At 40.4% G+C, this 11,570-nt stretch overlaps 1 protein-coding gene across 1 annotated transcript; it reads right to left on the bottom strand.

Annotated features, from left to right (window-relative positions):
• Positions 1-137: 137 nt before the first annotated feature.
• LOC134573140 (caveolin-3-like) lies at positions 138-10,706 on the bottom strand. Its single transcript, XM_063432663.1, has 2 exons — positions 10,514-10,706; positions 138-1,019 (listed from the first exon to the last, which is right to left on the bottom strand). Exons 1-2 carry the CDS (start codon positions 10,631-10,633, stop codon positions 678-680), a joined length of 462 nt encoding a protein of 153 aa, XP_063288733.1. The 5' UTR covers positions 10,634-10,706; the 3' UTR covers positions 138-677.
• Positions 10,707-11,570: the final 864 nt, after the last annotated feature.

The raw sequence follows: 11,570 nt of genomic DNA, 5'->3' as shown, positions 1-11,570 counted from the left end.
TGCAATGCTACGTCGTCTGTGCTTTATTCTGACACTTGGCCTATTTAGTCGTCAGTAAACCCATTATTCCCTGCTTGGGGTGTTTTCATTGCGCCGCAGTGTGTACCCTATCTGTATGATACAAAAGAGAAGAGCCGTAAACTTCAACTATTTGTATTTCCTTGAATACTGTGATGTCCTCTCTGTGGAGAGGGTTTGAGCCTACAGAGAAAATGGCTGCCGCCATAGAGATTTTAAGGAGCTATTAACCTTTCCTAGTTGATCATTGCATCCTTAGAATAACTGGGACATTCCTATGTAAATGTACTGATAAATGCCTTGTATTCTGTAATCTATATCCAATTCTCACTAAACTCCAGCTGTTTGTGCATAGAGAGCAATGCAAATAAAATGTGATATTTATACCACTCGGGGGCTGAGCATTTATTTCCATTTGTGGAGAAACCCATTTAGTTCACTCCATTGACCTGGTATGAAAGGAGTGAACCAACGTATGTCCTCTGTCCATTGTCCCTCATGTCTTCAACTGCGATACATTGGAGAGAACAATATGTAGCTTGACTTTCAGGGATGAATGATGTCTGGTCCATGGTGGATTTTAAGAACATGCTCCCCACAACGTGACCTTTACCAGGTTTGGAAGAAATAAGGGTATGCATGTTTACGTTTTTTTGTTTTCAGATTTCCTTTCTCATTGCCACACGTATTCCACTTAGTGCCTTTCCGGCAGCCTCAAATATAGGATCACAGAAAGTACGGACACAAACCGCGTAGAACTGGCCCACACACTGTACCTCTATCAGATAGCTCTTGATACAGGGCATTACCGCCCAGATGTGACAGAATGATAAACAAGCAAATAGGAAGCCCCATAGCAATGCTAGGGGAAGGCCAAGGACTGCGGAAAGCACACGGTAACACCAGTATTTTGTCACTGTAAAGGTGCTATTGCTGACTTTCCATACCCCGTCAAAGCTGTGAGTGCCTTCGGGTTCAGCGATCACATCCTCAAACTCTACCTGTATGGAAATGAAAAAATAAAATAAAAATTTATTAAAATCCTTTCAAGGATGGTGAAGGACATATCTAAACAGCCTTTTTTTTTTTTTTTTTTTTTTTTTTTTTTAGTAAAGCGATACATGAACAATAATGTTCCATTACTTTTAGATGACTGCTATACTTGAATTTTACCATGGCAAAAGAATGCTGGGCTTCAAGAATTCACCGTGTAATGCTTTAGACTGGATTTTGTTAGAATTTCTAAGAATTGTCATGGGTTTTCTCAATATAAATATAAAAATCTATATGCTTAGGAATATAGGTAATGGGTAGAAATGGTTACAATTGGTGGAGACAGACAGTGGAGCCACACAACACTCCTGGGAAAGAAAGAGGCTCTGTCCAAGTATGCTACAGTTAATTAATGTCTAGAACGAGCATGGGACAACGAAAGAGTTGTATCAGTAATTTGTAGACTTTGGCACTTCTGACATTTTTGTTTTCTCCGAATACATTCGGATGAAGAAACAACATTTTTTTTGTTTCGGCCAAACTGAATTTCAGCTGTTTGTTAATTAAACAAAAGAAATGTTCCCAACAGGGGTGTTCAGTGTGAGTGGTACCCACTCAGTCTCGGCATGAACCCTAGAAACGTTACGTAGAAAGAAAGAATAAGGAAAATCTCCTCGGAGATATTCCTCTTGGGTACTAATAGGTTAAACAGGCTGATGGAAGTGAATACAACATATAACACTTAACGAGGAAATGAATACTAAGTAGTAATGGATAGGTTTGTAAATTATCCAGTTGGTAAACCACCAGGCTTTATTATTTTTGCCTAAAATGTATTACCTAAAGGTAGTCCTATCGGTATACTAGTAGAGTGAAAAAATAATAATGATGTTGCAGTCGGTAGCTTGAGGTCTCTTAATTGTCAAACATTAGTGAGTAAAAAGAAAACTCCCAAGTTAAATATGGTCTGATTAGACTTAAAGTTAATGGTCTAGTTCCAAACTGCTGTACTATTGGGTTATTAAGGGAGAGTTTCACTAAGCTCCTCTGTTGACTGACTCTGTGCTAATCTTCCTGTGCACTCGGCTGAATTTACGGCAACTTCGGCTAAATTGTCCCTATGACACCTTCTTGGGTTCTGGTTAAGTTAGATATCCCTATAGCTGCAACTAGATAACTATAGTTTACCTTCTCCAACCATCTATTGATTCTTCATTAGAACCTCCTCTTCCTCGTTACTGATAAAAACTCCAAACAAAGTAAAGTGAACAAAGTAGTGCATAGTGCTAGGTGATGTGAAAAAGAAGTATCCCGACGCACGTTTCGGTGCTAAGAGAGCACCTTCTTCAGTGGAGAAACTTTCAGACTGAAAGTCTCTGGTTTATAAAGGTGATAGATCCCACCTTCAAATTGGCTTTAGCCTATCATATTTCAGTAATTGGTTCAATCTCCGGAGCGGCTTCAACCTATCATATTTCCCTGTCGACGTCATTGCTCAAACGGATTTTGATTACACCCCTTTCTTAGATTACTTTGTATCTTTGTGGAAAAGAACAGTATTATATATTCAGTATTTTTGGCATCACGATATCTTTATAATTCAGTAACGGGCATATTATTCAATATCATTCCCAGTCTCCCCTTCATTTACTTTTTAACCTTTATGAACATGGTTGAAAAGTTATCCAGACTGTATGGTGAATCTCACTAAAATATTCAGTGATATGTTGTTTGCCATGGGATTGCCATATTTAAAGGTAGCAAACTAGGGAGCTGTTTAGTAGATGGCTCCTTTTTGGTATCCTTATGGCAATCCCACAAGGATTAGAGAGCTATCTAATAAGAAGCTGAAAGACTAAAATTATGAAAAGATCTTGGTCTTTCAGACAACTTTACTAATACGAAGTAAAAATTCCTCAGTTTTAGTAAATAAGGAAGATTAAATCCGCAATGATGCAAGTAGGGGCATGTATACTAAACGAGTTGCCAATGGCTCCTATTTCTAAATATGATTAGGATGGAGCCATGTTCTGGTAGCTCCCTCCGTGCAATGTAAAACAAAAGAATTAATTGTACGGACGACATATCTAGTGTTTCGGACGACATATATAGTATTTCGGACGAATAGCGTGTTTGTCAAAAAACAAATACAAAAACAGTTGTTCAGGTAGCTCCCTCTGTGCAATGTAAAACGAAAGAATGTATTGCATAGACGACCTATATAGTGTTTCGGACGAATAGCGTGTTTGTGAAAAAACAAATACAAAAACAGATAATAAGATTAGCTTTTTGATCATACACTGTTTTTTGGCCGTTAAGATTACAATTGCACACAACTGGGAAAATTCTCAAGGCCCCCTCTGGCCGACCGTTTTGAATCAATAAATCTCAATAAATGAATCAATAAATATAATAGTAAATCTCAAGGCTAGTATGGGAGGAATGGCTAAACAAATTGGAATAACAATATAATATAGTTATGTTTTTTTATGCAGCATAGAGAATAAAGAAACCGGCTTGGACTCCAAGTAATGTGTCCTTTTAATATGTGTTCCTCCCATAAAGTGAAGCATGCCCAGGCTAGCAGACAATCTATTTAATGGAAATATCAGATGTTGTATGCAATGGGATTGCCACTACCGTAAAAAGGGTATTTTATAAATGGGGCACTCTTTACAACGATCCCCACAATAAAAAAAATATAATTTATCCTGTGTGTGTGCAGTTCTTATAAGGAAATCTTTATAGTATTAACTAGGATACCATAAATTCCCCCTCTATTTACTGGAACTGAGTGTAGACACCCACGAGTCTCAGCTGTCTGCCCTCTGGCGTGTTTGACAGCAACAGCCAGTGCCCCACTCCCTCTGGGTTTAAATATACACTGCTCCACATCAGCTCGACGCATCGCCATTTAATGTTGTGTTTAGGATTTATATCTAATGCCAGGGTGTGGCTTTTACTTTAGTTTCGTAGTTTATTGTATGTATGAACAGCTCGACCTGATTCATTTATTCTGTTTTATTTCAAACTTTAGTACTGTGATGTGTCAGCAAATATAAAAATATACTATTAGCATTTACAACATTTGATAAGACATCAATTTTGTTTTAGGATAAGTGAGATTTTGAAAATCCATCTAATCCATGAGATTTTTGAAAATTCATGTAAAAATATTTATGATTTAGAGTATTGTTTTTGACTTAAACGGACAGTTTAGGCACAATAACAACTTAATCTAAATGAATTTGTTATGGTACCAGTGGAGGCCCCCGGGTACACTCTTAAGGGTTAAACTGTTTTGGAAAAAGATACATTTCTTTTCAAGCCAAGTTTATGAATGGGGAGTTTATGATTGACTGAGAATGTCAGCTGGCTGCCAATCAGCAGCGCCCCTGCTGAGATTTCAGAAGCCTGATGTCGCCTAGGGGATGTGAGGGTCAGCGCTGGAGGGTTACTTTGGTGAAAGTGCCCCGCCTTCTAAATACACACACACACACACACACATTAACTGACAGACACGCATACACTAGCTAACAGACAGACACACTCACTAACAGACACATACAGTCACTAGCACACACACACATTCACTAACAGACACGCATATACACTCACTAACAGACACACACATAGTAACACACTCCCTAACAGACACACTCCCTCACATACACACATTAACTAACAGACACACACTCACACACACTAACAGACACACACTAACACACATGCACACTCACTCACTAACACACACAAACACACACACACACTAACAGACAAACACACACTCACTAACAGACACACACACACACTAACAGACAAACACACACTCACTAACACAAACACACTCACATTAACACACTCACTTTTTTTTTTACCCCCCCCAGCCTCCTTACCTTTGGGAATGCTGGGGGGGGGGGAGATTCTCTCTTTTCCTGGGGTCCAGTGGCTGCTGGGTGGGCGGGCGGCGCTGGCGAGGGAGCATTGATTAGTGAGCTCTCTGTTCAGCTCCCTTGCGCGCCGCAGAGTGATGCCGTGAACCGGAATATGACGTCATATTCCAGCTCCCAGCATCACTCTGCGGTGTGCGAGGGAGCTGAGCAGAGAGCTCAGGGGAAATTGCTCCCTTGCCAGCGCCGCCCGACTGACCGGATTTTTAGTTAGCTTTTTTTGCCGCCCCCTAGAAAATGCCGCCCAATGCCTTGTTTGCCTCGCGGCTAATATGTCCCTGCCCCCCCCACCCCCCCATGTCTACCTCCCACTAGTAAGACTTTTTGTTAATCACAGCACAGCACACAGTTTAAAGGGACACTCCAGGCACCCAGACCACTTCGGCTCATTGGAGTGGTCTGGGTGCCAACTCCCACTACCCTTAACCCTGCAAGTGTAATTATTGCAGTTTTTTAAACTGCAATAATTACCTTGCAGGGTTAAGTCTTCCCCTAGTGGCTGTCTATTAGACAGCCACTAGAGGACACTTCCTGCTTCATAGCACAGGTTTTCTGTGCTAGAGCGTCGCTGGACGTCCTCACGCTGTGAGAGGACCTCCAGCGTCGCTCTATTCCCCATAGGGGAGCATTGAAATTCATTTTCAATGCTTTCCTATGGGGTGCGCTAATGCGCATGCGCGTCATTGCCGCGCATGCGCATTAGGTCTCCTCGGCCGGCGGGCGAGATCAGTCTCGCCCACCGGCCGACATAAGCAGAAGGAGGAGCGGCGGGGGAGGAGGAAGCAGCGACGTGGGACCTGTCGCTGCCCCTGGTAAGTCACTGAAGGGGTTTTCACCCCTTCAGCAACTGGGGATTGGGGGGTGGGAGGGAGAGGGACCCTCCAGTGCCAGGAAAACGGATCGTTTTCCTGGCACTGGAGTTTCCCTTTAATGGGAAAAAAAGCAATCCTAAAAGGATTATTTTGTTTCCCATTAAACAGCAGTTTTTATGCTTTTGTTTTAATAATAGATTTCATCCTATGTGGTTTATAAGCAAGTCATGCTATGGGCAATTTGGGTCCTACCTCAGCTGCTTCCTGGCCTCTGCTTTAATTATAGAGCTCGATTTAGCAAGTTAGAAATTAGTTCTTAATCAAAAAAGGATGCCAGGTGCATTCTATTATTAGTCCTTTGTCATAACAGACTGAGTGCGTAACTGCAAATCCGTTCTATTAGACGTGTGCTTTAAAATAATACCGATAAACATGTAGACTATTTTGGAATTTTGGTTATTTTTATAAAGTTTCATTGAGGTGACAGCTGCTTTAATATAAAATAGACTGCTACTACCCAAAGTACGTTGGCAGATGTGGTTATGGGAATATATCTGGGGAGATTTGATGCAATTAAAGAACTACTCAAACCACCATGACTACTTCAGTGAAGTGGCCATGGTGGTAGGAGTCAGTATGTGCAGTTGTTCAGCTTTTACACTACAGGGGAAGCCTGGATATCTCCTTTCTCCTAACCTTCTTTCGTGGAGCCGCTCACGCCAAGGGTGCAAAATCCATTGCTGCACAATAGAATATTTGCATTTAATGTAATTTATGTAGTGCATATATGAATTGGCCACTTGGTAGAGGTCAGATGACAGAAGGGGTAATGTAAATTGTATAGGAATGTGAAAGGGGGCAGATGGTTTACAACATGGATTGATCCTTTGATTAATCAAAAACTCTGCAATGTGTGAAATTCTACACTTGAGATGCCTGGATGTCTAGTTCCAATGTAAACTAACTGACTTCAACCCAATGGCCTGTACCTCTTAATTAATGAGTTAATTTCTTTGATATGTTAATGATCATTAGCCTTCAAGAAACCCTTGTGTTCCAGTATCATATCCAAAGGAAACATTAATACTTACCCACAGATTAATAATTAAGCCTTATTTTTTATTAGATTTAGAATGGGACAAGCACAATCTTCTAATCAAGCCTAAACATGATTTGCATAACTTAACCATAGGGGAAGGGATTGTGATGTCTGCTAAATTGGGTCACAAGTACAGAATGTGACATATCTATTGAAGGGGAAAATTGTAACAAATTCATAGATGCAATTATTATCTCTGTTGCAATTACATAAGAGGAGATATAACCAAATGTTTCCATTTGGATTGATGTTGATCTGGAACACAAGGGGGTGGTCATGTATAGTTACTATAGCTATACCTTATCTCCATCTCTAGGCGAGGCTTGGTAATCCACAGAGTATATATCTAATGATAGTAAAGTGTGTAGTTTTACTTTGAAAACCTGAGTAAGTGATTAGGACTTCTGTTATTTTATCCCTTTTGTTTTGATCTGTTATTGGTGTAAATAACTTGTTTATCATCTATATTTTTGTACGCACTGTGACTATTTTTTGCTCATAATGAATAACCCTTTATTAAGTTCTGCCTTTGTCTGGTAAAGAATCACGTTATCTTCAGAGACTAATTAATGAGTGGTTTGCAATTGCATAGGTATTGTGCTGAGTTGTATTTGGTTGATTTTAATTATTAAGTTACCTGGGGGACCAAGGCACCCCATGTATAAATTGTTTTGGTGGTGGCAGTGTTAAAATAGTAATATTTATATTATTATGGTTAAGTGTGGGTGGTGTTAAGTGGGATTTTAGCATTATTTTCGGTCTAGTGCAGACAAATAGTGAACTTTAATCCTTTCACCAACACAACTACGTAACGCACACTCTTGAAGTTTTTTTTTTTTAATATTCCCTCCTCCCCACTATTTCTCCCCTCCCCATTACAAGCTCAGTGCGTGCGCATGCGCTCTGACCTGGTTTAAATGGTCCAATCACAGGCTTCTCTATGAGAAGCCTGTGATTGGACATCATTCGGATGTCATGATGTCATATGAGGGTGTGGAAAGATGCGCCAGAAGCTTGGTCCGGCTCTGGATTCCAGGTGAGTAAAACTTAATTTATAATCTATTTCTAGCGACAGGGAAGGGGAGGACCTTAAGAATAATGCAAGATAGGGCATTATTCAGTCAGCTTAAAAAGGCATTTAATTTTAAAGGGTTGGAGTAACTCTTTAACTATAAAACCTGAAGCCTCCAGTGCAAAATCTGGAGAATTTTGTAATATTTAATTAGTACATGCTAATATCCCATACCTCCCAAGTGTCCCTACTTAGGAGGGACAGTCCCTATATTGGGCCTCAATCCCTCTGTCCCTCCTTTCTAGTAGCTCCGTTGTGCATACTAGAGCATCACAACAATAATACTGTAATGTGTCTTTAAACTACAATAAATGTTTTTTAGAAATCAGCCTGTGTAAGTGAGATAAATTGTACTTGTTCAAAATTACATTTTAGTTGCCTAAATTGTTATTATTTATGTGTGAGTTTCAGAAGAAGGAAGATTTCTTTACAACTTGATGTTGTGTTCTGCCTACTACCTATTGGCTTTTCTGAGTGCATTAGCCTGCTTACCAAATATATGGTGTTTTTATGTACTACACTATTTTGGGATATTTGTTATTGTAGCTTTATGGTTTAATTTATAAATTGTTATTAATAAGTCATCTAAAAATTCTCAGAACAGCCTCGCCCCTGGCCACACCCGCACTCACACTCCTAAAATTAAAGTGTCCCTCTTTGTCCATTTAAAATGTTGGGCTGTGTGATATACAGACCTATTATAACATTTCAGCAATGAGGTTGAGTGGGAGAGAGGCACACAAGGGGGGGAGAGTGGGAGGTTGGAAGATCAAGAGAAATGCAAGTGGATAGTGAGATGGGGTGAGGCAAACGAGGTGATAAAGAGAAACCAACAAGGGTGTGAGGATGTGGTGGAAAATACTCTCATGATGGACACCAGACAAGGTGCGTGGGAGTGTAGAGAGAGAGACACACACAAACACATGAGAAGGTGGAGAGCGACTCTTAAGTAATGTTGGAGAAAAAGAGAGAGATACATAACGGTAGTAAGAAAGAGAAAGAAGAGACAGACACTGAGGGGCAAAGAGACACTCAAGGGATCGGATTACGGAGAGAGAAAAACAGAGAGAAAAAAAGATTTAACAAGACCTGGTTTGAGTTGGAACGTTCCCCTTGGGATCCTTTACTTACCCCTCTTTTCCCTTACCCTTCATTCACTTCCCACATTCTTCATCTCAGCTGACGATCTCAGCCAGTGAATGAATAGCAGGATTGGCACCCCGGCTTCTTCAGCTCTGCCGAAGCTAAGTGCCGTGCAGTTGGCATTACAGGAGGCTCAGTTCCTGGAATGACCCAGGTAAGGGGCAAAATAGAGTTTTCTTATTTTGTCCTATGACAAAATAGGTTGGAGAAATAATTTTCATTGATGGGGAAAAAAGCAAAGAGGATGAGGAGGTGGAGGAAAATATTCTCAATGGTGGAGCGATAGAGACATGCAAGAAGGTGCGCGAGAGCGTAAACAGAGACACATAAGAGTTTGAGAAGATGGAAGAGAAAGCGCTTGGGTGGTGGTTGTAAAAAAGAGATAAAACACAACAGTGGTGAGAATGTTGAAAGAGATGTACAAGGAGGTGACTAGGAAGAGACAAACACTGAAGATGTAGAGAGACACTCAAGGGGTGGAGACACACAAATAAATAGACACAGAAGAAGGAACAAGATTTAACAAGACACACACAAGGCTGAAGTTAGAACATTCTCCATGGTCTCCTTTACTTACCCTTCTTTTTCTGTCTCATTCAATTACCTGCCCTTCCCTTTCTCCTTTATTTACTTCCCGTATTCTGCATCCTTCATCCATCTACTCTCCTCTGCTACCTTTTCTCCTCCCTTCTTCTGTACCTCTCGCTCACATCCCTCCCTCATTTTGGAAATTTATTTTGAATTCACTCAGAATCCCTGGCCATTCATCCCTGACAATACTCCAAAGTTTAAAAGTGTGTACCCCGATGTAGAGCTTACCACAAAAGCCCCTTGTGCATGGATATTCTTATATTGTAATAAATCGTGATATCGTAATAAATATGGCACGTTTTTCTATTGTGTGTGTGTGTGTGTGTGTGTGTAAGCCGTGATGGTTTCTTATCGTAGCTATTATTTAACATATTCAATGTTCTGAGGTTAGCACTGACTTGAGACGTGTTCTAAATGTGGGCTACTTCACTTTATCTAATTTATCATCAATCACACCTTATCTGTCTGAATAAACAAAGGTGGTTTATATAATTTTATCGATTCCATGACAAGGGGTCAGCGTTATCTCTTGGGAGATCTATGTTTGGATTCCTTTCAAATTGTCTGTAAGTTTGTTTCAGTAGGGTCCTGATGTCCTCTTCTACTTATTTGTTATAATTTTTATGTGGACACATTATGTTCCTACTGTACAGCGCTGCAGAATCAGTTGGCACTGTGTAAATAATAGCATTGAGTTTAAAATACCTCTATTTTTATGGTCCCACTTTACAGAAAATAAAGAATTACCTGGGACTAAAATATCCCCTATGTATATATCCCCTAAACATATAAGACTGATATTGTTATTGGCATCTTGAAGACGTTTCCACCTCACCTGCACCACCTCCTGGTTGATGTGTTTGGGGTCCCTCTGCACCAGATCAATTTCTTTGGTTAAGTTTTCTGCCTGGGATTTAGTGTCCTTCGCTGGCTCCGGTTGCTGGATTTGGGCCATGTCCTGTTAGCTCCCTCGTGTCTCTGTCCCAGCTCTGCCACTCGTCTGCTGTTTGCTACCCCTATGTGAAGCAAGACCAAGGGGTTGGAGAAATACCAGGGGGCCGGTCCAACCTCCCTTTCCTTAACCCTGTCCTGGTACACAGAAGTGGGTGGGTGCTCAGAAGGTGTACATATAAGTGTAAATGTTGGTGGACTTTGTTTAGAAGAATACTTTATCTATCTATCTATCTATCTATCTATCATCTATATATGTCTGTCCATGTGTCGATGTAACTGTCTATCAGCTTGTCTATCCGTCTTTTTCTATCTGATTGTTTTTTCCCCTCCATTTTTCAATTTAACTACCATTTAAGTTTATCTAAGTGTAATTCTGTGTCTGTCTAATCTATCTGTCTGTCTAATCTATCTATGTGTCTGTGTCTGTCCATCCGTCTGTCTGTCTGTCTGTCTGTCTATCCATCCGTCTGTCTGTCTATCTATCTATTGTCTGTCTGTCTATCATTCTATCTTTCCAACAAGCCACAACCATGATCCCTAAATGTTGTTAATTTTTTTCACAGTACAAAGTGTAAAGTCCACTGTACAGTGACTTGTGATATGCTGATCGTTAAATTACAAACTGTTATCCTGAACTGCAGAATTAGAAAAAAAACACGAAGTTAGCTAAGTTTACTTAATAACCGCTGAGAGCAGGTAACAATGCAATGTGTCGCTGTGCAGATAAACAGGAGAAATCTCCCCTTCAGGTAGACACGCCTGGCTGCGTTACAGGGTGGTATTGTACTCGCAGGTGAAGCTGTAGCTGAAGGCTATAACACAGCTTAAGAGACGGCAAAGCATCATAGGTGTTGGCTAAAAAAATCAGCTAGGGGATCTACTTTTGGGACACCCTTGCTATAGAACAGGGGTAGGCAACCCTCAGCACTCCAGATGTT

The sequence above is a fragment of the Pelobates fuscus genome, chromosome 9 (assembly GCF_036172605.1).
Source record: "Pelobates fuscus isolate aPelFus1 chromosome 9, aPelFus1.pri, whole genome shotgun sequence".
NCBI lineage: Eukaryota > Metazoa > Chordata > Amphibia > Anura > Pelobatidae > Pelobates > Pelobates fuscus.
The sequence above is the reverse complement of the archived record's forward strand: the minus strand, read 5'-3'. Positions and strand labels throughout refer to the sequence as shown.